This window comes from Micropterus salmoides, unplaced genomic scaffold, assembly GCF_014851395.1.
Source record: "Micropterus salmoides isolate LMB-PRFRI ecotype aquatic unplaced genomic scaffold, ASM1485139v1 Ms_hic_scaffold_1, whole genome shotgun sequence".
In the NCBI taxonomy this organism is placed as follows: Eukaryota; Metazoa; Chordata; class Actinopteri; order Centrarchiformes; family Centrarchidae; genus Micropterus; species Micropterus salmoides.
Genome location: NW_024040040.1, coordinates 64,945,550 through 64,972,744, shown reverse-complemented (window position 1 = coordinate 64,972,744; position 27,195 = coordinate 64,945,550). Strand labels below are relative to the sequence as shown.

Sequence of the window (27,195 nt, the reverse complement as noted above, 5' to 3'; positions counted from 1 at the left end):
GCAAAGTGACAGATTCTGCTAATGAGGTCCAGCACAGTTTATCTAATAACTGTCTATCTCCATTTCTAGAGAAATCATCAGTGATAATAAATATCATCAGGTTGACTCTGGTGGTTGTGACGCCGATTGCTCTGCTTTTTTTCTGTCTGTGGATGAGGTGAAATAAGAATATAAGAATTAACCAGTTCATCACTGATCTTTTACTTTGAATATTTTCTTTCATAGTTTTGAGTTATAGATCAAAATGTTTATTTATGTTTGTTTTTTGATTCAGGAATAGGAAAACTCTGAGCTACACCGCTGAACCAAATGAACCCATAGAGACTATAGAGGTGAGAAAGCTGCTGGGCCACAGTGACAGAACTTACTCTACCAAAGTATATTAATTTGTTGGCTTATACATTCAGAGGCAAAGACAAATTTGAGAGAACAGTTTTGCTTTAAACATGTCTGGGTACATTTTAATATAAAATGTAATTATTAAAATTCCATTTATGAGGCCTTAAGAGGACTCTCATCTTGTTTTCTCTCCCAATCAGTTGGACTCTGGTCCTGATTGTAGGACTGAGTGAACTCCTCAGCCTTGAACCAGAACTGTATGTGACTTTCTCTGATACAGTCAAACCAGAGGGGAGTCACCTGGATGGAAACAGAGAGAAGTACAACATTGTAGCAGTCCAGTGGAGGACGTGGGGGAAGTGGATACATTAAACTTCAACTCCATCAACATGTTCAGTTGTAGACGTCAGCCGCAGCATGTAGCAAAATATTTAAATAGAATGTAGCTTTAGTTTTACCTGTGCAGGGACATTACATTAAGCACAGGATTTAACTCATGTTTTTTTCTGAAATACTGCCCTTTTATGTCACACCTGTCCTAGCATTGAATACCAATAAAGTCTGTTCAAAACAGACACATCAAACTCGAAGCTAAGTAAATCACAGCATGTACAGTCTATATTTAAACAGTGAAATCAAACAGAAGCCCAGCTCTATCACAGTTTGCTAGTGTTGCAGTGGCTGAATAAACAACTCTGCAGTTTGATCATCATTTCAGTTTCCTCTCACTGCTGCAGAGGGCGACAGTGTACAGAAAGTTTTGGATTTATGTTTATTATTCAGAAAGAAAAGTTTGTAATTATCATTAATGAATAAAAATAAAATGTAAATCTTTTTTTTGCTCTGACTTATTTCTTACAAATATCCTAAAATCAGGATCATTTCTTGGTTGAGAAATTGTATAAAATGCTTGTGCACCTCAGCCTAAAATGAGGTTCTGGGAAAGTTAGGACAATTTTCTAGTCTGCAAAGGTTTATAAATACAGACCCTGTCCCATCATTGCAATAATATGTCTTTCATAGAGATTGAAGAGATTTATCTCCATCCTGTGTCTTCACAGTATAATGAAATGTGTTGCTTTCATAGGAAAGTCTTGCTGGCAGCAGCCAAAGCAACACATCTCTCTGTCTCTCACTTTAAGATGTACTTTTATACTTTTTCTGTGATCAGCAACATTATTATATTTGGGTACATCTACACTCACCTAAAGGATTATTAGGAACACCATACTAATACTGTGTTTGACCCCCTTTCGCCTTCAGAACTGCCTTAATTCTACGTGGCATTGATTCAACAAGGTGCTGGAAGCATTCTTTAGAAATGTTGGCCCATATTGATGGATAGCATCTTGCAGTTGATGGAGATTTGTGGGATGCACATCCAGGGCACGAAGCTCCCGTTCCACCACATCCCAAAGATGCTCTATTGGGTTGAGATCTGGTGACTGTGGGGGCCATTTTAGTACAGTGAACTCATTGTCATGTTCAAGAAACCAATTTGAAATGATTGGAGCTTTGTGACATGGTGCATTATCCTGCTGGAAGTAGCCATCAGAGGATGGGTACATGGTGGCCATAAAGGGATGGACATGGTCAGAAACAATGCTCAGGTAGGTCGTGGCATTTAAACGATGCCCAATTGGCACTAAGGGGCCTAAAGTGTGCCAAGAAAACATCCCCCACACCATTACACCACCACCACCAGCCTGCACAGTGGTAACAAGGCATGATGGATCCATGTTCTCATTCTGTTTACGCCAAATTCTGACTCTACCATCTGAATGTCTCAACAGAAATCGAGACTCATCAGACCAGGCAACATTTTTCCAGTCTTCAACTGTCCAATTTTGGTGAGCTCTTGCAAACTGTAGCCTTTTTTCCTATTTGTAGTGGAGATGAGTGGTACCCGGTGGGGTCTTCTGCTGTTGTAGCCCATCCGCCTCAAGGTCGTGCGTGTTGTGGCTTCACAAATGCTTTGCTGCATACCTCGGTTGTAACGAGTGGTTATTTCAGTCAAAGTTGCTCTTCTATCAGCTTGAATCAGTCGGCCCATTCTCCTCTGACCTCTAGCATCAACGAGGCATTTTCGCCCACAGGACTGCCGCATACTGGATGTTTTCCCCTTTTCACACCATTCTTTGTAAACCCTAGAAATGGTTGTGTGTGAAAATCCCAGTAACTGAGCAGATTGTGAAATACTCAGACCGGCCCGTCTGGCACCAACAACCATGCCACGCTCAAAATTGCTTAAATCACCTTTCTTTCCCATTCTGACATTCAGTTTGAAGTTCAGGAGATTGTCTTGACCAGGACCACACCCCTAAATGCATTGAAGCAACTGCCATGTGATTGGTTGATTAGATAATTGCATTAATGAGAAATTGAACAGGTGTTCCTAATAATCCTTTAGGTGAGTGTATATCAACCACATGCTCATCCTCATGTCTTGGCTCAGGAGTTTCTCTCAAATGTTTCTATCTCTAACTGCTTTCTTTTCTCCTTCTTTGCCCTCCTCAGAGACAGGGTCTTGGCCTGACTTGTCCGTGTCTTCACTTCTTGATCAAAAAACTGCTTGAGGGTGCTTAATTGGGCCTATGCAGATTTGTGACGAGGCTATAGCCCCCACTAGCCTAATCCTTTTACAATATACACTCACTCACTTTATTAGGTCCACCTTGCTAGTACCGGGGTGGAACTAAATTTAAACTGCCTTAATTCCTTGTGCCATATTTTCGACAAGGTGTTGGAAACAGAGACTTTGGTCCATATTGACATGATAGCATCAGGCAGTTGCTGATTTGTCAGCTGCACGTCCATGATGCGATCTCTTCCGTTCCACCACATCTCAAATGTGCTCTGTTGGATTAAGATCTGGTGACTGTGGAGGCCATTGGAGTACAGTGAACTCATTGTCATGTTCAGAAAACCAGTTTGTGATGATTTAAGCTTTGTGACATGGTTTCCTGTGGTTTCATTTTTTCCTGTGGCACTCACCCCCATTCTGATGAAGTGCTTTGAGAAACTGGTTCTTCAGCACATAAAGAACAAAATCCCAGCCGGCCTAAGAATAAGAAGCCAGGGTCTTTGACATTGTGGGCAAGTTGCATGTTTAGTACCCTGTAGACCCGGGTAGGATGACTTTCGCTACAAATGGTGGGAGAGGTGGGATGGCTTGCCATGAGGTTGTTGGAGTGACCCTATGATCCAGTCACCGTATGACGGAGCCCCAGGTGAGATATAGAAGTTTCAGCTGCTGCTGCACCACCAGCACCACCACCCCCCAAACTATCAGACAGATTAAACTCAAATTCATCCTCAGCACTGCTCCACTGAATATAGTTTATTTCTGTTTACCAAATCTACTTTATACCTTGAGTGTATCTTTGTGCGAGGTGGGGATTAAGATAAGCAGGCAAACAGAGAACTAACTAGACTTTGGTTTAAACTGTGATCAGAGGCTGGTGTGAAGCGTACTCAGGTTACACAACAATCTGAGAAGGACTGGAGATCTGGCCAAGGTTAAGTAGTGAGCTGTGATGAGGGAATGCAGAACAGGTGCTTGATTGCGACAGAGAACAAGTGTGCCAGAGCCGTAGTGAACCGGAGACCACGCCCACCAGCTCCAGGAGACATGGAAGACAAGACAGACAAAAACAAAACCCACCAAGCACACAGCAAACACCCAAAAGGCAAATCGAAAGCCCCCCACACACACACACACACACACACACACACACACACACAGCCACCAGCCCGGGTCACGATCAAGAGGGTGTTACAGTAATATAGACTAGAAGGTGATCTTTACCTACAGTATGTTTGAACAGGGAGCAGGTGATGTGAATGTCATTGTTCCTCTGTTACGAATACGTTAACCTGAGGGAACCCGTGTACATAATGGTGAATGTTCTGCTATGTATATGCACTAAACTTTATTATTTATTTCTGTTGTATTTCACAAGTTCACAAATCTAAACCTAAAGTCTGTTTAAGTGCCCTGTGTTCTGCTCTGCCTCCAATGTGATTAATAAAGTGCAGAGAATGAACACTGAGGTCCCGTCAACTGCATTCTGACCGGAGTGAATGGTCAACATAAGAGTCAGCTAGTACAGTCCTCCTGTTTTCTTCATCTTACAGATAGATACAGTTGGCCTATATACACAGTATATACTGGATGTATGTAGGTACTTTTATTGTCACAATATAACGAGTGATAGAGTGAAATTGAGTTTTGTAACTCCCTTCTGCTACATAGCAGACAATAACACTGGAGCAGTGCTGAGGATGAATTAGAGTTTAAGAGTCTGATAGCTTGGGAGAAAAAGCTGCTCTGCAGTCTGGTGGTGTGGCAGCAGAAACGCATGTATCTCTTCCCAGAAGGCAGCAGGTGAACAGGTACTGTCCTTTAGTATCCTTTGGGCTCTGTGCGAGCGCCTCACCTCACCGACATCACTGATGCTCGGGAAATGGGTACCAATGATCTTCTGAGCAGTTTTAATCACCCGCTGCAGAGCCCTCCGGTCCTGCACCGTGCACATCCCATGCCAGTTGTGATGTTCCCAGTCAGGATGTTTTCTATTGCTCCTCTGTAAAAGCTGACAAGAACTTGCCGTGGGAATTTGGCCTTCTTAAGCTTCCTCAAGCTTCCGTTTCTGAGTTTTCTTCACCAGCGTGGAGATGTGTGAGTGACCTCACTTCCCCTTTCTATATCAGCAACATGCATTTCTCATTGAGCTCTACAGCTGCACTGCCTGCTCTGTGTTACTGCAGTGAAAAATGTAGTTGTACCTGTGCTGTTATTCTGTCCGCTGTATATAGTCAAACACTGCACACTAATAGAGGCATATGTGTCTCCAGAAGTTCACTACTGCTGTGGTTCTCAAACTTTTTCCACATCAATGACTCCTAAACTGACATATTAGACCATGGACCCCCATTTGAAAAGATTTTTTCCCGGGGTCCCTCATCTGATTGCATTTTTGCTTTTAAATGTTTTATTACAAAAAGTGTATGAAACCCATGACCTAAATAGTCATACATTCTGTCTTTGTGTTACTTATGGATGGAATGATAGTGAAAATAATCTATTCCCATTTTTGCTGGGGACCCCTGAAACCCTCTCAAGGACCCCTGGGGGTCCCCCCACTTTAAGAACCACTGCACTAATGGCCATTTCTTGCACGTACAAGAGTCATGAAGAAGATGTTGAATCAAAATTTGGCATCCACGGCAGAATCCTTTGAATATTTTCTATCCTGCATGTTTGCACATCGCTCTGTTTCTTTGCAAGTTGCTGCCAGCAACTGTCGATCAGTGGAAATGTGTGTAACCATCAGCAGGAATGTGTAATGCTTTAGTCCTGTGATGATGCGTGAATGTTTGTCCTCCTCCTGCAAGAGACAAACACAACTGGGACTCACTCATAAAACATCACTGTTTCTGCATCATGCAAAACAAGTAAGAATAATAAAGATTGTAAGAAAAATACTTTTTTTCCCCCATTTCAACTTGGACACTTGAGTTTAACATTCATCTGTGCATAATGTAAAGAGGAAGGAAGCATAATGTGCATAATTTAAAGAGGGCAGCTTTTAACACGTCAGTGTCTGTTAAACATCCTCCCCTTTTCATGAGAAATGTTTACAGTGACTTACTGACATACAGGATTTCTCATGTATCTGATCTACCTGCTGATGTGACTTAACAGACGTAAGGAGCAGCTATGAGTTTAACAACAGCAGCGAGTGGATTTGTTGTGCTTCTCCTCTCAGTACAAGGTACTGTACATCTCCATTTATACTGTGAAGCATTTGGCACATTTGCTGTGTGGTGTTATGAAACGTGGTGTGATCTCTGCAACACCAGACATTTACTTCTTTTTCTTTCCAACAGAGAGCTGCGTCAGTTTTTTACACCAGCAGCATCTCTATATGTTTAACAATGTAAACTTTATAAACTCAAGTTCAAAATGTTGATTATGAACAATCTGAATTGTGTCGACTTTTGAAAGCCATCACCAGTCAAATGCTTAAAATATTATCTGATACAGTTTACCTCATAAACACAGCAATACATTTAACTGCCACTTTTAAAATAATAGATAAAAAGTTGAAATAATTAGCAACAAGTAGTTGACAAACAGCATGGATAAACAGCTGAAGTATTTGACTAAAGGTACTGGATAATCTAATGTTGATGACGACGAGTGAGTGTATAAGTTCATCTGACCTGGAGTTTCTGACAAAAACGGTTTGGAACGACTCCAAGTTACTTCACTGATCTGTAATTTGGTCTCCCTATTATCACGTTCCTTGTCATAACTTCTGTGTAAATTATGTGTATTGGTGGGAAATTTACTATAAATAATTAGTAATCACTGGTGTTAAAGGTGCTGAATACAGGAAATACATTTTGATCTGCTATACTAATATCTCACTTACTCACTCTTAGCACTATGTTCTGAGGGCCACTCTGTATATCCAGACCTTATAAACCTTTTGGGGCTTGACATTAACACCCGCCAACCTGCCAAATGCGGGTGGATTTCTCCGTGGTGGTTAAACACAGTCACTCCCACTAGCGACTTTGGTGTGTTGAAAAAATTGTACACACAAACATACTACAACTCCCATGAGTACTACCTGCACATAGTGTTTGCTCATTGGTCCATTAGTGAAGCCTATTGTCTTGTGCGTTACTGACCGACCACACTGTAAACAAGAAGACGTTGTGGAGATTAAAGTAGCAGACGGCCGTGGTGGCCTGAGTGCTGTGTTGGTCTGACGGTAATTATCAACTTAACCAGCGGCAGCGATGACAAAGCAAGTTTTTTTAATAGCAGGAGAGTCCACACAACTGTCTCACTCTCTCACCTCTCTCGCGAGGGTGTGTTCGCCAAATATGACATCCAGACTTTAGTCAAAGAGAATATAAAAGGATAATCTGTCACAGGGCAGCCACAGTCCCACAGACCTGTAGACTCCCCCCCTGCTTTTAACATTTAAGGACTGGTCGCATGCACACACACATCAACACAGCATTCAGTCAGTGCGTGAGTGTGCGTGTCTGAACAGTGTGGAGAAAAAATGCACAGGAGAAGAGAAAGAGAAGAGGCAGAGCTGAGCCCGTAGGAAAGTGCTGTAAAATGCTTTAAATTGCAGAGATCTTCATGATGAAGGGACATGCTGGTGTTTCGTTATTTTAATAAGTAATGGTGAGTATTCGGGTTCAAAATAAAACCTGGTTATCTTTGCTTGTATTTAGGGTGAACATCATTAGTGCTGGATATACCTCTATTAGTGTGCAGTGTTTGACTATAGACACCTGACAGAAAAACCTCACAACTTCAATTTTCACTGCAGTAACACAGAGCAGGCAGTGCTTCTGTAGAGCTCAATGAGAAATGCATGTTGCTGATATAGAAAGGGGAAGTGAGGTCACTCACACATATCATATTCCCACGCTGGTGAAAAAGGGGTGGAAGCTTTCTGGGGCCCAGCTGCTAGGGGGGCCCATGCAGTCCAGCCAAGGGCGTGGGGGGTGGGGGGCGGGTGGGAGGCGTGAGTTGCTGCAGCACCCCCCATTGACAGGGAGGAGCACATTGTGCAGCCTCTGGTACTGCAGCTACATAATATTGGAGCCCTCTAGTAACTACAACACTCTTGCTCACACTTACTGCTGCTGGTGTTAGGAACAAGAAGCAAAGTACTGTACTGTAACTGCTGCAACTATGTACTTTAACCATAACATATGATATACCATTAAAATATGAGAATGACAGAATGACTAAATATAAACCCATTAACTGTTGCTCTACTGCTTACTCAAATGCTTGCTATGACTTACTGGTAAAACATTATTTCCATCTGTCACACTTGTCTCTTCACAACGGTTGATGTCACATTAGCTTATCGTGCCTTCTTCACTGATCAAAACAGTTATTTTGACATCATCAGATTGATACATATAGAGAATGTTAACTCAAAAAGATTATTAAAGAATATTATGAACTCAAAAATAATATAAATTTAAAAGCTGAAAACTCTTGACCATCCTCTTATCCTCACAAATCTTTTTCATGTGAGCGAGATATACGCACAGGTGTAGCGGAGGATTATCAAAATATCCAAAATAGGTTGGGCGCCAGACAGGAGAATAGCCTTAAGCCTAACCTGTCACTTAAATCAGTCGATTAGTAGGATATTAGATAGCCAGCTACCTTCGCTACAAACATACACCAATAAAAGAAAGCCACCAAACACCAATTCAATCACTCCCAATAAATTGTATTCAAAGTCAAACAATAATTCACCATAAGGTTAGTATGCAAACACAAAATCTTACAATTCCCTTAAAGCAATAAAGAACTTTTCAAATCATTAAAAGATTCAGTTCAGATGGGGGCAGAAGGTAAAGTCCTGCCTATAGCTGGGCAGGAGGATGGCGTAGCCACGAGAGTTATAAGAAGGAAGACTTAGCTTTGCCGATCCACCAGGACAAGGAAGCTCCAGGCTGCAACCGAGCAGGTTAAAGAGCACTGAAATCTGATCATGTACAACCAGCTTTCTGGGGCCCAGCTGTTAGGGGGGACGCTGCGGACAGTTTGAGACAATCCGTTCTTGCTGCTATTGCGTCACACAGAGGCCGCCTGCAGAGCTCCAAGATAACAGCCAGGCTTTATCAACCAAAACAATAAGCTCAGAACCGGGTTTATTGCCCAGTAGGTTTTAACTTACAAGGAATTTCTTTTGGTATATTAGTGCATAAAAAATAATTAATATAATAAAAGCAAATAAAAAGCAAGTACTGTAACTACTACTGTACGCTAACAATGTAATGTTATAATAATGAAGCAACAGCAGCAACTAATGCATTCTTGGTAAAATGGGCATATCGAACACTTCAAAAGATGACGTTTCACAAGAACACGAGACATGAATGCAGACTAAGAAAGGCCCTCCCATTTTTCACATGTGGTCCTACTCCTCTTCTGTACAGGTGTAATATCAATCACCCCCTGTGCTTTTCCTGATATGAGCAGCCAAAATGTCTGCTGTGAAAAACATCTATTTAACTCAAAATGATCTCAAGCTTTTAAAGGTGTATCATGAAGAACTCTTTGTGACAGACTGCAATAAATAAGATTCTAGGCTTTTTAAAGCTGGTCATGGTTACCTTTCTGCAACCACCTCCACACATTCAAGTCTGTCTCCTGATGTTTGAGTCTGACTGTAGTTTCTGATGTGCTCTGTGTTACAGTGATACAGGGTCAAATGGCTGGGGAGTGACTTACACCTCTACTCAGATCTGTGCCTTAAAAGGATCAACAGTGGAAATAAGCTGCACCCTCACATACCCATCCAGAAGAAATGGCCGTGATACTAAAGTTGAGGAAACATTATGGTTTACTCAACTGCAAGAAAAAAAACCTGTGGATCTGAGAACAGACTCAAGATACGCAGGTCGTTTGCAGTACAGTTGTTCTGACAACATCTGCACTCTGAGAATCACAGACCTGAGAGAGAGCGACTCAGCTGAGTACAAGTTCAGGTTCATAACAAACCAGCCAGGTGGAAGATTTACTGGTTCACCTGGAGTCACTTTGTCTCTCAGAGGTAACATTTTTGTTGGAAACCATGTAAGTTAACTCCAAATGCTCAACGTTTGGGAAACACTACAGTGAATCTTGTATGCCTTTTATCATGTGTGTAAATTCACCATTCACTCTAAAATCATATTGTTGTTTCTTTACAGATACAGGTTTCCAGGTGCAGGTGAGCAGCTCAGAGTCATGCAAGACTGAAACATGTACATGGTCACAGCTTAAGTGTCTCAGCAGCTGTCGTCTACGTAATCAAACCTCCTACATCTGGTACAAGAATGGACAGAAAATTAAGGAAGAAGCACCTTCTTATTCAGACTACTTTTATCCTGCAGACAGCTATTCCTGTGCCCTTAAAGGACATTTTCCTTCTCCATCAGTGTGTGAGTTCACTCCACAATCTTCTAATAATGTGTAGTGTACCTAGATTTTGTGTCCTGTTTTGTACAAGAACAGCAGAGACAGATGGCACTTGTGATCGTTCAGCAGGCTGTTCTCTGTCTTTATTAAACAGAATTTATCTCTTTTTCCCTTCTTCACTTAAACCACATTGACCATATTCCTTTTAACAAATTACACTTAGGTTCACATTACAGCATGGATGTTAATGCATTAAACCCCTGGAATAACATATTTTACAAGTGATATAAATGTACAAACTGGTACTATGACTCACACTTACTGCTGTTTACCAGCTCCAAAATCGTACACATCCAGTAGCTTTGATGCTGGTAAGCCTACTTTAACACCTCCTCGTCCTGAACGGCAAGCTATCCGCCCGGCGCTGCCACTCTTCGGGGGGGAGAGGGCGCAGAAAGGTCAATGTGAACCGAGAGTGAGTGCTCGGCCGGCGTGCTCCGGTCCGAGGCACGCCTCGCAGCGGGGACGGAGATCACCCAGCACGATGTAGACCGTTCTGGCCGGCTTGCTGGAAGACATCGTTCTTCTTGTTTTCCGGCTGGAAAGTCTTTTGCTCTTTAAACAAATCTGCTCTTTGACAGCTCAGTGCTGAAACAATATGGGAGCCGATGGCTGGGTCTCACCGTTGTATAGATACAAGGTGCGGACGTAGGAGAGGCCCACGCTGTGGGTGGGCGTAGACTAAAATTCTCAGAAGGGGTAAACCCAATAGTGATAGCCTTAGAGGGCGAAGCCTATATGAAATAGAACAAAGGATCCCCTCTGACTATTTTACTTACATTTAACTCAATCCTTGGTTCAGGAGCTGGGAAAATTGGTTATTTAGCACGTAATATTTCTGTATCATATAATTTCTAAGAGAGTATATAACGTGCTGGGAACAAAGCATTAGTTACAACATGGATTAAATGCAGAAATGTTGGCGAGCACTGAAGATTAAAGGCACAACAAAATGAACTTACTTGTGGTTCCTTCTTTCTGACATAGTTTTTAACAAGAACAGGGTAATAATTACTCAATTGAAGTGGCGAGAACTACTAAGTAAGTTAAAGATTCATTTAATTAAAACAAGGTAATAGGCAAGTTCATAAGGAGACAATATTCATTTGTCCACACAAAGGAAGCGTCCTCCTCTGGTGTCTGGGTTTTCTCAGCAGTTTCACAGCTGGGTGTGAAAAGGGAGAGGGCATGTTAAGAGCACAAATTAATGGCTCTTTGGTGGGGTAGAGAGTCAAGACGGAAGAAGGGGGTCTTTGATGTCCGAGGTAATCTGAAAGAGGAACTTCGTTACCGTGGTTACCCTGCCCTCTTGGTCTTGGGAGTGTTTAGAGGTCGTTTAGTTTATGGCTGCTGAGGTCCTCATAGCCTGCTTCAGGGTGAGGTTAGTCTCTGGACAAGGTTAATATTGTCATTTTAATAGTCATGCATAGAGTCTGTTATCTCAACTTCACCGGAGGTGGTAGGTTTTATGGCTGAAACTGCCCAAGCAGCACTTGGGAGTGGAGCAAACCTTTCACCCCCTCCTTTTGGGTACTTCAGCTGTCTGTTGAGGGTTGATATCTCAACCACCCCCTCTTTCTCTCAGGGAGAGACAAAGAGAATTTGGAAACTCCTTTTTGGCATAAAATTATAAAAACAACACACTGGCTGGTCCACTACAAATGTGACGCTGTTTTGAACATTTTAGCTGATGTTCTTTATCATGACTTCATGTATCTTTTAAAAGAAGCAAACTCATCCACAGCAATACAACCAGCTGTGAATTACTGCAGTAAAGACTATAGTTTTAATAATCATCAAAAATATTTCATTTTCAGGTGGCCATGGTCATTCATGCAACAGAGTGACTTACACTGACAGAAGCATCTGTGCTGTCAAAGGCTCATCAGTGGACATTTCTTGTACTTACAACAGTTATTACACATATGTCAGATCTAAATTCTGGTTCAGTCCTGAACGTAGTCTTCAGTGGCAGAATCCCTCACAGCGTGAGGACCTTAGTAAAGACTCCCAGCATGCAGGTCGTGTTCAGGTACTTGAAACAGAGAGAGGACGCTCCACTCTGAGAATCACTGACCTGAGAGAGAGCGACTCAGCTGAGTATCACTTCAAATTCAACACATGGAGATTTGAATGGAGGAGTAGTTTACCTGGTACAACTCTGACTGTCACAGGTACTGATGAACACAAACTGTAACAGCACATTTAAACTATCTGATGACAAGTGAATGTGCTGAATAGTGATCCTGATGGGAAATAATTGGATGTGTGATTAACTGATTACATGTTTGTCATAATGTTCTATTGTTTATATCTCTGTGTCTGTCTGTGTGTGATTCAGTTCCACATAAAGAACAAATATTTCTGTTTTTTCTTCCCAGATCTCCAGGTTCAGGTGATCAGATCAACAGTCTACAAGAATTATACTGAGGCAGAGCTGCTTTGTCACAGCAGCTGTCGTCCACCTGATCGTCCTTCCTACGTCTGGTTCAAGAATGGACAGAAAATGGAAAGCGTGGAGACATCTTCTTATAAAGATCAGTTTTATCCCAGAGACATCATCTCCTGTGCTGTAAAAGGACATGAGGATTTCCCCTCTCCTTCAGTGTGTGAGTTTAACGGACTGTTTCAGCGGCGTTACAATACAAATATCATATTCAGACATAAGTTTTCTTGGAATCTTCTAGATCTTAATATAAACACAGCAGCATTATTTATGGAAATTAAAAAAATACCACCAGTAGAAATCAGTATTCAGATACATGTTGTCAGGGACATGCACAGACATTTTGGTGGGCGGGGCCTCAAGTTAAAAAAGGGAACTTCTCATAATTATTTATTAAATTATTTTTTAAAACAAACATTCAATATATTAACTCTGACTTTCTTACCAAGTTATTTTAATTCCCTCACACTAGTGCAATTGTTTCTAGAAAATAATCAGTTCAAACAGACACCGTGGTCTTCTTTAGTATTCACAACACACACACACGCACACACGCACACACACACACACACACACACACAGTGCACACAATAACTGATGGTGTCATAGACTTAGTTTCACATTTGAGGGAGGGCTGTCTGTATCATGTAAAGATCTATCAGCATACAACAAACTAATAGAATGGATAGTTATTAGATGAGGAGTCTACGATCAAAATGATGAAGTTACTGCTTAAGTCAGGAAACTTTCTGGCAGCTGCTCAAGCCCCTTTTAATGTCTATGTGTGCACGTGCCTTCATGTTGTGATTTAACTCATAACTCTTATGTCAAATTTCAGTGATTCAGGAATATTAGACGTATAACATTTTTCATTAAGACAGGATGCATATTGTTAGTCTGTAACTTTAAATTTTTCATGGTAAAGCTTTAAAATGGAGTTACCAGTCTCTGAAGATTTGTTGCCGACAGACTCGACAGACAGACAGACGGTCTTTAGTAGTGGGAAATCTGAAACACATGAGTGCTGCTACGACCACTGAAATTGTGTTTTTGAAAATACCAAATGATTAAAGGCTTGTTATTGGCTGTCAGTTTCAACAAACAGGATTCAGACCTGAGACAGATCCAGAATCAGCACTATGGACATCCACTTTGTCAAATACTAGAGAATCAAAAAGACACAAACAGAGAAATTTTATGAAAATAGTCAATCGTCTATAACATAGTCTAGCATTTCAGTAATTCATGTTTATACCTTCAACAGATGCTCTGAAGCTTCCCTCTGTGTCAGTGAGTCCCTCTGCTGAGATAGTGGAGGGCAGTTCAGTGACTCTGACCTGCAGCAGTGATGCTAACCCAGCAGCTAAACACACCTGGTACAAGGAGAACCAAACTCTGCTCAGTGAAGAACCACAGCTTGTCTTCAGCTCCATCCAGTCCTCTGACTCTGGAGAGTATTACTGTGCAGCTGAGAACCAGCTGGGGAGGAAGACAACTAAATACATCATTAATGTGAAATGTGAGTGGAACAACATTAAAAAATATAAACACTTATTAAATATATCTTTGCAGGAGAAAATCTTAGCAGTAGTGCAATCTGGACACAGTGCTGTCAACGTGGAAGAGAGAGTGAACACTTTATTAGCAGGAGGAACTCAGAAACAGCAGGTGGAGTTGGAGCAGGCCTCAGTTACATCCAATCATCAGTACTTCTCATCCTCTTTTAAACTGAATTTAGATTTCAGGTCTGTGTGTAACAAAGGGTCTTTCTGAAATTGTATAGAAACTAATAATGAAAACTCCTATAATAATCTCCTCGACACAATGTGATTCTTTAGAGGACATATTTTTATTTTATTATATTATATTTTATTCTTTGGATTATTGCTTGACTGATTTGATTTAGGATTCATCCTGAAGGTGGCCACTATACAGCTCTTCAAATCATTTCACAGGAAGGCTTGAAAAACGTGAGTTTAATATCTTGCCAGTTGTGTGTAGAAAACCACAGGAGGTCAATCACCTGTTTCTCAACATGCCTGATATTGTGTTGAAAGATGTGATGTCTCTAGTGCTTTGCCAACCAAATGGACATTGCACACGGCTCCCCTCTAAGTAAAGCCATGTAAGTTGAAATGAACTTGCACTTGCCAAAACTTGAAAATATTTCTGCCCACATCACTCCTAACGGCAGCTGCTCCAGTCCAGGGCTTCAAACGCTAATGGAGACACTGAAGGTTGATGCTTCTTTAATACACTTAACGTTCCTACTTCTGAGTTTCGTAATTAAGATTTATTTTACCTAAAATGAGCCATCTGATGTTAGCTAGCTGATAGTCCACACTACTTTTCACCACTTGCCTATATCATTTTGGATTAGTTATTGTAGAGATACATTTTGACATCAATATACAGTTCATTATTTCATCAAATCTTTTGTGAGTCTTTTTACAATAAGCAAGTCATATGTTTTCACTCTGGAACTCAGGAGTTTTACCTGGCTAGGTACAGTAAATGTTAAAAACCAGGTTTGTTATTTCAAACGTATTCAGTTTCAGTTTTGTTTATAGAACGCCCAATTCATAGGAAAAGTCATCTCATTGCATTTTTTATGTAGAGCAGATGTAGACCATACTTTTCATATTACTGAGACCTAAAAATTCCCAATTCCCCAACAATGTAGGACTACTGCTTTACTGAGTGTAGATTACATTTCATTCATAGTCAATATGAGCAAGAGCAAAGGAGACATTTGCTAAGAAAGAGGAAGTTGAAATTGTGACAGTTTGAACTAAACTTAAAATAATAAGAATTAGGAATCAGAGATGATAATGCAGACTGCATTATGACAGTGTCTTTGGTTCTGGTTCAGCATTGTGTGGGTCTGTGTTTGAGCGGTCATGATGGTCTGCTGCTGTGTGCTGGTCTGACTTTCTGGCAGGTTTTTTCTAGAATACTTGGTGCCATCTGACAACAACAGTTGTTGTGGTTATGGGGCACCCATCAACTGGTGTAATAAATGTGATTTATCATCATCTACAGACTGAAGACATTAGTTCAATAAGCAAGGATATATTAAGCATTGTAAGATTTTAGTTCACTGAAGCGCGTGCCTGCACGTGACCTGGGAAAAAAGTCCTAAAATGCCTAAAAACCGGCCTGTAAACAAATATTGACAAGTTGTCTCTCTTTTGTCCCCAGATGCTCCAAAGCTTCCCTCTGTGTCAGTGAGTCCCTCTGCTGAGATAGTGGAGGGCAGTTCAGTGACTCTGACCTGCAGCAGTGATGCTAACCCAGCAGCTAAATACACCTGGTACAAGGAGAATCAAACACTGATTCAGGGACCAGAGGACATTTATCATTTCACCTCTATCAGCTCTAAGGACAGCGGGATCTACCACTGCAAGGTTGAGAATGAGTATGGCCAGATCAACTCCACATCTGTATCCATAGATGTCCAGTGTAAGTACAAAACATCAGCAAAGCGCTTCCACATACAATGTGTTTAATTACAGATAGTGAATGTTAATGTGAGTTTATGAGCTCGTTAACGTTATCATGTTCTAAAGTAGCATCACAGGGGTTTAAAGGATCATTTCAGATTATTTAATGCTAACTTATAATATAGTCACATGCCATTTGTACGTTAAAATAGTTTTTGGTCACTAATCATTCCTCCTGGTGAAGAAGAGATACCTTCATAGAGCAACATGCATTTCAGAGTTCACATGTAGCGAATTTGAGGCTTCAACAGTCTGAGTTTCATGAATCAACTGTAACTTCCAAAATTACAGTTGTTATAGTGCAAAATTTCCTTTTGGTGTTTGTTCAGACAGTGAATCTTTGCTGAGCTGCAGCAGAAGGTTTAGCCCCATTGGTGTCCTGACGTTACTCTGTCATTCACGCAGCGTTCCATACACATTGTTTTTTAAATGTTATCCAGCGACAGGTTATATATTTTTGTAATTCCACTGATGTCCACTGTCTGCTGAGGGTTTGCCCAGTGAAAAAGTTCAATGCAGTATTTCCACAGACTGCAGCTTCCAGCAAAGGAGAAGAGCAGAGCGGCACAGTCTGAGAAAATATTGGACATTGGCTTTGCTCCGAGCTAACATTTAATATGTCCAGACAGAAAGTAGACATCTGTGAGGTCAACAAAATGCTTTTTAAGACGCAAGCTGCTGCTGGATAACAACGTAAACGTTTTGACTTATCTTCTAAGGCTCCTTCCACAACTGTCGTTTGGTTCATTTGGTCCAGACCAGGGAAAAAATGATCCACTGTTGCGTTCCTGATCTCAGCAGAGTTCGATTGGCAGCTTTCACATCAGCCTAAATGAACCGAACTAACCAACACGTCCTCTTACCTAAATGACAAACTAGGTCATTTGTCAGTGCCTTCTAAAACTACATATATAACCGTCGTAAAGTACCAGTCCAGCGACAGGCTTACCAGACCTTAACTACGTTATGTAAGTCACATGACTGATGTCACATAAATCAAGAGATTTAACTGACGTGACATAAGTCACATGATGTAAGTCCAATACATCATGTGACTTAACTCACATGAGGTAAGTCAGTAACACTATTTAACTTGAACTCAAATAATAACACTGACTTGGTGTCACATGGGACTTGAATGCTCGTCTCCTGTTCTTCCTTTGCTACCGTCATACGGCCACTAGAGGTCTCAGCCACAAAAAAAGTAAATATGAGTCAAACAACATATTATGGTTGCTTTTCTGGTGAGGACAGACTGGTACTAACTGGGCAAACGCATCAGAGTTTGTTTAACTGGACCAAACAGGTTAGGTATGAAAGATCCCTGTTACTGTAGACCACAAACCAAATCATGGAGTAACATGAAGCATGCTGAGGACACAAATAGGGCTTTGGGGGGATATTTCCTGATAGTAGTTTTTTTGGCAATAAACCTACTCACAACTACCAAATCTTGTTTTCCTTAGTATTTCTATACATGTTTCCTCCAGATGCTCCAAAGCTTCCCTCTGTGTCAGTGAGTCCCTCTGCTGAGATAGTGGAGGGCAGTTCAGTGACTCTGACCTGCAGCAGTGATGCTAACCCAGCAGCTAATTATACCTGGTACAAGGAGAATGAAGACTCACCAAAAGCATCAGGACAGAACTTCACCATCACTGACTTCAGAGCTGAACACAGTGGGAATTATTACTGTGAAGCCCAGAACAGAAGAGGACGTCATAACTCCACCTTACATCTGATTGTTGTTGCAGGTAAGGTTTTATAATTTACCTACACACACCTGTTAACTGCAGAGTTTACAGCCACACATCTTTGAGCTCACCTTGGGTTACAGAAGCTCAGCTAACTTTAGTTAGGATTATTTTTACGTTTAAAAAAGAAACGATCCCAGAAAACAAATTTAACCATTGTTAGTGTCCATTTATCACTAATTCGCTTTTGGAATTAAGAATTCCGGCTTGATTGTTGTTTTCCAGGTTCATTGAAATTTCCAGTTGCTCTATCAGTCAGTGCTGTTGTTCTGGTCTTCATTCTTCTTCTCTCTGTCGTCCTGTGGATTAGGTGAGCAGATCACTTTCTCTGTGATTAAATGTATGTATATTCACATTTTTTAACTCAGTCTCAAAGCACTAGTCACATGTTCGTATGTGCATTTAAAGTTAGCTGTAATGGTTCCTCCTGTTAATACTGACCCTCAAGAGATCCCCTCTTAAAGCAGTTTCAATGTAAGTGATGCAGGACTTCCTTCCATATTAAAAAACTAATTGTGGAAGATTCCCACTTGATTTGTCTAACTGACAAGTTTATTAGCTTCATCGTTTTAGCACAGAATGAGGATTTTAGATTTTGTCCCCATCACTTACATTGAAACTACTTTAGGGAGGGATTTATTTGTTACATTCATCGTGATTTTGCTGTAACAATAACTCTCAATGTACATATGGGCATTTTAGCATTGTAGTCATGTTTGCTTGAAGAAATGTGTTTAGTTATTCATTTGCTTCTTTTATTTATTCTCCTGTCAGAAGAGAGAGGTCTTTGCAACAACAACCTGAGGCTGGTGAGAGACCACACAACAGAGCAGAGGTACAAACTAAAACATGCTGTTCAGTCATCTGAAAACTCATCTCGTAGGTGCATCACATCCTTCTTTGACTACTTTCTTCACCCAAATTAACCACGCTCTCCTTTATCTGTTTCCCAACCTGATGGCTTGTATGATCAGATGGAATAATTACAGAAAGCAAAACCTGTTTAATTGTACATGTGGGCACCATATACAACATATGACTGTTAAGACTTCAAAAACTTTTCCTTCCCACAATAAATTAAGCAGCTTTTATCCAGCCATACTTCTGGCACACTGTTCCCCTGTTAAAATGAACAGACAGGACTGTCATCTTGTAAATAATAGTGTAAGTAAAATATGAATACTATTGACCTCTGCTGGTGAGCACAAGGTATTACAACACAAAACAGATTTTCAGTATCAAGCTTCAGTACTTTGGTTTTTTTTGGTTTAGCAAATTAGGCTGAACACACTCATGGTCCTGTCATGCTGCAGTGCAGTACAGTCTTATTTACTACCTTAAGTCACACTGAGTTCTGTTTGTCTTGTAAGCAGTACATGGAAAATGTAAAAGTCCTCTTGTCTATGTGGCAGGAGACAGATGAACTTCATGCGAGCGTACAGTGCGTTAGGAACCAGCCAGAGGCTCTCTACTCCAACTTCAGCCCAGCTCAGCCCCTCAGAAACGAGGAGGAGGTTGTTTACGCGACCCCCATCTTCAACAGTGCCGCAGGGTGAGCAGCTCTTCACACAGGACAATCTTTGTTGCTGTTTAATTTAAATAAAATACACATTCAGTTTGAAAGTGTCAGAGAATTTAATCTCACATTTTTGCTGTTGCATGTGTCTTTTTATGGTTTTATGTTTCTTGTTAAGTGTTTAATTATTGATTTCTTCACAGAACAAGGCGTCAAGCAGCTGTGGAGGATGTATCTGCCCTGTACAGCAGAGTTAATAGAAGCCACTGAGTGTGATGACAACATGGATCTGTGGTCTGTATTTATGCATGGACTTTCGATGGGCCCATTAATTTTTCCTCAAGACAGAATTGGTTAAGAGTGCAGAATTAAGGCAACAATATTTATTTATATCTTATATTAATGAAGGACAGGTAGATTAAATATTAGATACCTCTCTAACGGTTACATTAAAACCTTCATGAAAGTAGGATTTATCACAGGACAGTTGTGTTGAACGGCATTAGTTTTAGATCAGTGTACTTAATAATACACTTCCATCTTTTCAGGACAATGTTTTTTTTCTTTGTCTTTTTTTTTTTACTGTTTTGATTATTATATGATCACAACTGTTACAATGTAAGTCATTCACACTATTGCCAATATTTTTATGCTCATTTTCTGAATTTGTATTTTATTGTCATTTCAAACTGAGTATTTACATTTCTTTACATGTTTTGTATTGTTTTTCTTGCATGGGAAATAGTGAGTAAGACTCCTTGTGTTTGGCCTGATGAGTGACAGCTTGGAAACACTTTAAAAATGTAAATGGATATAAACTTTATTTTTAGCTGCATTTAAGTCTTTGACATGGAGTTTGTATTCCAATCTGATTACATCTTTTTGAAGTTGTAAAATCTTAAATGAAAAGCGCTCCATCATTTGGGGCATGCATTAACTTTGAAAACAACAGTTTTTAGCAGTGAAACAGAAACCAATCTGTACACATGATGATGCTAACAGAGCTCATAGCAGGGCAGTATGTCATTTATCCAGTTTGTCTCTTACTAGTCTGAAGTGTGGTGATTGAGAGTTTGTGAGACCATAAATATTATTTCTCATTAATGTTAAAGTTTAAAATTATTGATAAATAGTTAAAGGACCACAAGACAAAGGTTTATCTTAAAACAAAAGTATTTGCTGTATCATTCATCTTGTTCATACTGGACATTTAGAGAGTTAGACAAACAAAGTGCTCATCTCCCAAAGTTACTGTCCTTTTAGTACAAAATCCCCACTTTGTGTTTACAGGACAGCGTTTCCTTCCTGAGCTGCCGTGACAGAGGGGACAGGGACAGAAGAGGGAATATCCTAATGAAGAAGACTGTAATAGACTTCTAACTTTGTTTGTCTAAACCAGACATCATATTAGGATCAGATACTAATTGGAGTGTATTTCTGCACAGACTGAGGACTGCTTGTTCTGAATCAGCAATTTTCTTAAAAAAGTCAAATCTTCATGTGGCAGATAAAAGTCTGCTGAGCACCTTCTGATTCCATACAAACAGTTAGTGATCCACAACTCAAAGAAAGACTCCTAAATTTCCAATAGTTCCTTTTGCAAGCACAGAAACAAATGTTTAATATATGAACTCTCCTTCAGAAAGCAATGAGGTGATCAGTAGCAGTAGCCAGCTGCCCACAGAGGTAACCACACCTGCCTGTAAAATCTCTCAAGCTGTTTGTGTCTGTGAGGGAATTTAGGCCAGGTTAATGGAGGTGACCTGTCACACTTAACCTGTCTTCTTGCGTCTCGTGTCTCACGCCTCATGTCTCTGGCAGGGTGCTGCTGAAAACGACACAAAACCGAGGAAGTTGACATGATGTGGACGAGTTTAGAGTTAAATCAATATACACCACACGCTTAGTAAATTAATTTTATCAATTCAATTGGATCTGAAATAACAGTGGTTTTATTTATCCTCTTTATTATACACTGCTTACAAATTGTATGTTGTATGTTGTATGAAGAAATGCAAATCCCAACAGCTTAAAATGATTTAATATTATCGTGGTTTAAGGTTAAAGTTAGGGAAGCGGTTGGTTTTAGGCATATAGTGTTTATGCTTAGGGTGAGTTTCCAGGAAATCAATGTAAGTCAACACAGTGTCCCCTCAATTTGTGTGTGTGTGTGTGTATGTGTGAAGACATTTGAAACCCCAGTACATGAAGTGCTATAAATAAATGTTTCTTACTTACAAGTTGCCAGATCTAGATAAACCTTTGGAGGTGATGCAATCTGCCTCTCTGGCCTTTTCACAGTATGAGGTCTGTGGGGAGAGAATCAAGCTCCATATGCTGGTCTAATCCAGTCCAGGTGGTCCTGTCTGCTCCTATTAGAAGAGCTTGGGACCAGAGGAGCCTCCACCAGGCTGACTTTAAATCAGAGAGGATAGCTGAGCTAATATGATACTGTGCTTACATAAAAATCACCCAGGATTTGCTCTGCCTCTGACTGCCGGACTCCAAAATTGAATCTGAAGTAATGATGCATTTTTATGCATACTAGTCCATCTAAATCTGGTTAGGTTGTGTCAGTAGGTTGTCAGGAGGATCAGAGAGCTGATCAATCAACGGCACTTTATCCCTATTAACCTGCTAACACATCCTGTTTTTTTCAGGTGAAGGAGCAAGAGCAGAAGTTGTGGAACAAGTGCACCGAAGAAGCAGGCGAATGCTGCTCAAGTGTTTGCATGTAATATTCCTTACAAATTGATGGTAGTTCCTTCAGTTACGGAAACTATATCAAATGCTCCTTTTGATAAATGAAATGATCTTGAATACAGTTGTTATAAACTTTAATCAAGGCTTCTGAGCACATCCCATGATCAGTGATGGCAATGAAAATAACCATGAATAAATAAATAAATAAATAACCTACACACAAACAGTCACAAGTACTAGTAATGTTGGGGTGTAAAGTGACAACACACATTGAGTCAAAAACAAGTTCAGATCTTCACCAGCCTGTTGGACAATTACACTCCTTGCATCAAATCAAACCTGGGTTTTATAATATTTGTGGGGTTTGTTTCTAACCTCCTATGAGCCTACAATGGGTGGGGTTACCTACATCAGGACAACTTCATAAAGAAGCATGTGGATAGGGTCAGTAACCCCTCTTAGGTTTCCTTATCGCAATATTGTTGCCTAAGACGTGCTTAGCAGTTATGAAAAAATATCAGTTTCAGGCGATCAAAGTTAATTTCATGTGCGAGGTGTTTCATAAATATACAGCATGTAAGATTGGCTGAAGACATCGAAAGTGCATCATATTCTGTACTTTTAAAGCAATCGTATATTGAATATGTTACCACCTTGATTTCATCTTAGAGCCTTTTTATACTCAAATGAATCACTTAACCTTTTTCAGTACTAGACTCATCTGAACCTGCAGACCTGAACAGCCACAGCATCAAACAGTGTTTCTCAGCAGTTGATGGTTTAGAGCATTGCAATAATGCATACTTGTGTTAAGTTGGGGGACTAATAACTATCGAAGCAGCAGAGGCCGAGAAATCCTGACTTTTACCCCCTAGTAGGAGTTAGGCTATAATGAATCTAAAATCTCTACATGCTACACTTCCTAAAATGCAACTCAAAACCATTTCTCACTAAAAACGCTGTGTTAACGTGTTACCCAATGAGCATCTCTCCGTCTTCTACCAGCGCCATGTTTTCAAAGGCTGTGTAGAAGTTCTCGTTCCAAGTAAACTGACCTTCATGTGTAAATTTCCCCACCCACACTTTGCCTGACAGTCTGGGGATTTCAACTGGCAACTTGTGAGTTACAAACCTACATTTCTGAGCTCTTTCTGGAACTTGTTGTGTTGTCCTGTGTGGTGATAATCCCCACCCATCTGGCACCTTCGGTCAGCAGGCTGAAACAAACTCTACCAAGTATTTGCAAACATGATCTGACCCAGGTTTGTAATCGTGCAGCTGTTCACTTGAAGTCACAGCTCTGCTCTCCCATCAGACAGCTGATCTTCTTCCACCAGGTCTTCGAGAGGCTCTTGATCTTATCAGGAGTCTTCTTCCTCAGAGTCAGCCTCTGCTGCTGGATGCTACAACTGTCTGTTTGCTGGATGCTGGCCAAGATGGCTGAATCAAACGCATCCTTAAGGTTCTTCTGCGTCAGCGCCGAGCACTCTGCAAAGCTCACCGCCCCGAGCTCTTGCGCGAGCAGCTGGCCCTCCTCAGTGCCCACCGGCTGCTGCTGGTTCTGCGCCAGGTGAATCAGCACGTGGACATCTTCTCTCAGGTCCAGCTGGGTGCCAACGAGGACCAGGGGTGCGCCGGGACAGTGCTGACGGATCTCGGGAACCCACCTTTCAATCAGGTTGCGGAAAGAGCAAGGGCGGACCACGCTGTAGCAGAGGAGGAAAACATCTGCGTTCTTGTAGCATAGTGGTCTAATGCGATCCAGCTCATCCTTCATGAGGCAAAGCAGGAAACAGAGAGGCCAGGTTAGAATCAACTTGGCTACTTGCAGGAAAAGGCATTATTCCATATACTTATTGTTGTCAACAAATGAAATTAGAGGAAAAACTCTAAACCAACAATGAGTTAATGTGTCTCAACACTTTCTGACCTCCTGGACCTGTCTGTGGCTTTCGGGGCTATAATAGGAAAAAAAAGTGGTTCATTTGATGTTTTGTCTGAAATCAAAAGTTTTTATAGTTATTCTGAACAGCCACACTGGAAGGTGGAGCAAAGAGATGGCCATCAAAGAGAGGAGGGAGAATAATTCAAATATGTGAATAACGTGGCCCATTTTCAAGCAGTCTCTGGAAGACGTTCATAGGGTGGCATTCGGTTGTTTACATTCAAGCTGACAGAAATAAACGTGTGAAGAATGAAAAAAAATAGATCTGGAGAGAGAAGTTCAGTCCCTGGCTATTTTCTCTACTCCACACGTCTAACCAATCACTGCATGAAGTGAGTGTGAATGTCAGATCACCAGTTTCAGAAAGATACAGAACTGGAAAGACACTGCACCCCCATATTGTGCAAGGAGAGCAGTGTTTTTTTACTGAGCATGTAAATCTTTGAAAACACCTTGCAAATACACAGTTACATACATGCAGGCTCAATAATTTCATAAAACAGCTGGTCACTATAGATTTGAGCAAACATAATTGAAACAGGAGGAAATAGAGCATGTTAGGGACTACTTTCAGTTTCGGATTAATTGGAGCACTAATGAGTATTTGGGGCAGCAGGTCTGTGTATGTGGGATTGGCTCTAAATAAACTACTACTACTGTGAAGCTGAAGTGATCACTGGAGCTCAGATGACTGACTCACCTCACAAATGTTTTCCCTAAAGAATTCACCAATCAGAAGCCAACTTCAGACTGTTTCTTTTTCTTTTATGTTTTTAAAACATTTTTAAGGGTTGATTAACCCAAATTCCCTTGAAGTTCTCACTCACCTCTAGTGTTATCTGCCATGTAGATGGGTTTGGTTTAATACGCCTTGGTTTGTCTCTGTTTCTGAGATTTCTGGATAATATTTCTTTGCTGAATCCGCTTTCTTCTGAAAAAATGGTCTCTATAAAAACTGTAGACATGAGGTCTGTGTAATATCCAGAGCAACAGGTTACACTGTTTCTGGAAAGACTTTGCTGTAATTTAGATAAATCAACCCTTTAACTACTAACTTCTTTTGTTTTTAAAGGCACTAAACTTTGTTTCAGGTGTTAACAGGGGAAGCTCCTATTAGGAGAAACTGGATGGTGTATAAGTTATTTTGAACAAGGTGGATCTCAAGGTGACACGTGGGCTTAACTTCTGAATGACAAATTCGGTTTATTCCAGCAGGGGGCGATGTAAACTGTGGAGTTACAGGACTACTGGGCACTGGGAGGCAATTCAATCTAAAGGGGTCTTGAAAGACTTCATTCCAGGACTAAAAGCAGGCTGCAGGGGACAGCGAACACAAACACAGCAAGAACTGCCAACATATAAGAATAACATCAAGTACTGACAAACACTTATTGATCACTGATGACTTACATTGATTGATCCATCAACCAGCCCCCATTTCTATCATGAGAAACAAATGCAAAAAGATGTAAAAAGGAGAGTAGCTGAGTGATTAGATGCATACTTACATGCACCTGTTATACAGCTGCCACATGTTCAGGTAGCCTATGTTACATCTAAGTTTATGTATTTATGAGAATATTCAAACTCTGGAAGAGAGAAGGTGTAGTTCACCTGTCCAGCCGTGTCACAGAGTTGCAGTCTCACTGGTTTTCCGTCAACCACAACCATCACTGGGAAAGATAAAGAAAGCTGTTACTTTATGTGTTTGACATTTGCTCCACCGGTCTCCCTGTAAGGTAAACAAACATGGACAAATTCTGCAGGTTTTTAAACGTAAACCTGACATGTAGCCTAACCAACTAAAAGAAAACAAATTAGATAAAATCCTTAAACCTTCAGGTGTGCCTAAAGCGTGTGCGTAACGCTCCAAATCAACTCCATGCATGTCAAACATTACCGGTAAAGTTGTCAAACGCTGTTGGAACATATTCTGTCGGGTATCCGTTGGTGGTGTAGCTGACAATGAGGCTGGTCTTGCCCACCGCTCCGTCTCCAACCAGGACGCAGTTCACCTTGCGCTCAGGTGCGGAGCCGGACCGCCGGCGCTTTACGCTCAAAGGGAAGTCCCGGTTCTTTAAGCGCCGAGTAGGGACTGGGGGACAGTCTCCCCCGCACACCGGTTCCGACACACGGCGCGGCTTCTGCTTCCCGACATCCTGAGGTAGCATAGCTCTGTCTTCGGAGAGGGAGATATTTGTTTGAATTGTCTGATGGTTCAGAGTGGTTGGAGACTCCCTGCGCGCTCCATCTTTTTGACAACAGGTCTCTGTTGCTGTTAGTTTATAAAAGGCAACATAAAACGCCAAATGATTCTTAGTCTAGGTGTTTCATGTGAGCCGTGGCAGAGATTTGAAGCGCTCAGTGGCACAGCCGTCGGGTTTCTCCGCTCAGCAGGAGCTCCTGATTGGCATTCTCCCTACATCTGCTGTGGTCGTGATTCCTAAGAGGCTTACCGAGCAGAGCGCCATATGAAGCTCCAGAGCTCTCCAAGTGAAATGAAATAAGCTTACTGGAAACCTTTATCCAACAGACTAAAATATACAGTATCGTGTCTCCTTCTTGAGCCAATTAAACGATGGAATTCAAACTTTGACAGTGGATTTATTCATTTTGTGGTGTTTATTTTGAGGAGGGTCAAACTGTAAACACATAAATAGGTTAATTTTAGTCTTTTTTAAATGTTACAAAAAAACATGACTAGGGATTACATACACTGCAGTTGTCCACCAACAGTGTTTTAAAATGCATTTTATTTAAGTATCTTCCCAGATGGAGCTCCTTAGAATCTGCCACCTGCTAACCTAATGATAAGTAAAGGAGTGAACACATGACAATCACACACAAATAGATATTCTAGATAAATTTTCTTTACCAGTCTGACTCACTACTGTGTCCAATAACCTCCATTCAATCCAACATTCCCATATTAACTTCCAGGCTGTTTACAGGGAAATATGTAGAAGAAATA

At 40.9% G+C, this 27,195-nt stretch overlaps 2 protein-coding genes and 2 long non-coding RNA genes across 7 annotated transcripts; 3 read left to right on the top strand and 1 right to left on the bottom strand.

Moving 5' to 3' along the window:
* Positions 1-446: 446 nt before the first annotated feature.
* LOC119891448 lies at positions 447-13,661 on the top strand. Its single transcript, XM_038703147.1, has 7 exons — positions 447-454; positions 540-689; positions 9,598-9,953; positions 10,093-10,323; positions 12,178-12,534; positions 12,742-12,969; positions 13,645-13,661. Exons 1-7 carry the CDS (start codon positions 447-449, stop codon positions 13,659-13,661), a joined length of 1,347 nt encoding a protein of 448 aa, XP_038559075.1.
* Positions 13,662-14,161: 500 nt separating this feature from the next.
* Positions 14,162-17,847, top strand: LOC119899139. The gene is made up of 3 exons (XR_005443725.1): positions 14,162-14,325; positions 16,008-16,268; positions 17,800-17,847. It is a non-coding gene; the product is annotated as an uncharacterized LOC119899139 (long non-coding RNA).
* Positions 17,848-17,988: 141 nt separating this feature from the next.
* LOC119898958 lies at positions 17,989-22,772 on the top strand. Of its 3 annotated transcripts, none has more exons than XR_005443665.1 (6): positions 17,989-18,060; positions 18,286-18,370; positions 18,835-18,895; positions 19,473-19,612; positions 19,780-19,870; positions 22,237-22,772. It is a non-coding gene; the product is annotated as an uncharacterized LOC119898958 (long non-coding RNA). The 3 variants fall into 3 exon arrangements; XR_005443664.1 differs by lacking the exon at positions 22,237-22,772 and adding an exon at positions 20,867-21,378; XR_005443663.1 differs by lacking the exon at positions 22,237-22,772 and having other exon boundaries at positions 19,780-19,926.
* Positions 21,524-26,634, bottom strand: LOC119898417 (rho-related GTP-binding protein RhoU-like). 2 transcript variants are annotated; one of them, XM_038712598.1, is made up of 4 exons: positions 26,125-26,634; positions 25,839-25,897; positions 25,635-25,664; positions 21,524-24,050 (listed from the first exon to the last, which is right to left on the bottom strand). In XM_038712598.1, exons 1-4 carry the CDS (start codon positions 26,393-26,395, stop codon positions 23,562-23,564), a joined length of 849 nt encoding a protein of 282 aa, XP_038568526.1. In that variant the 5' UTR covers positions 26,396-26,634; the 3' UTR covers positions 21,524-23,561. The 2 variants fall into 2 exon arrangements, with proteins under 2 accessions (XP_038568526.1, XP_038568530.1); XM_038712602.1 differs by lacking the exon at positions 25,635-25,664.
* Positions 26,635-27,195: the final 561 nt, after the last annotated feature.

Coding starts and splice junctions, on each gene's coding strand:
- LOC119891448 (XM_038703147.1), top strand. Junction 10,324..12,177: donor TTTTCCTTCTCCATCAGTGT/GTGAGTTCACTC, acceptor TTTCATTTTCAG/GTGGCCATGGTCATTCATGC. Junction 12,535..12,741: donor TACAACTCTGACTGTCACAG/GTACTGATGAAC, acceptor TTTTCTTCCCAG/ATCTCCAGGTTCAGGTGATC.
- LOC119898417 (XM_038712598.1), bottom strand. CDS start 26,395: ATGCTACCTCAGGATGTCGGGAAGCAGAAGCCGCGCCGTGTGTCGGAA. Junction 25,898..26,124: donor AGCGTTTGACAACTTTACCG/GTAATGTTTGAC, acceptor TATCTTTCCCAG/TGATGGTTGTGGTTGACGGA. Junction 24,051..25,634: donor TGGTTGATGGATCAATCAAT/GTAAGTCATCAG, acceptor TGCCTCATGAAG/GATGAGCTGGATCGCATTAG.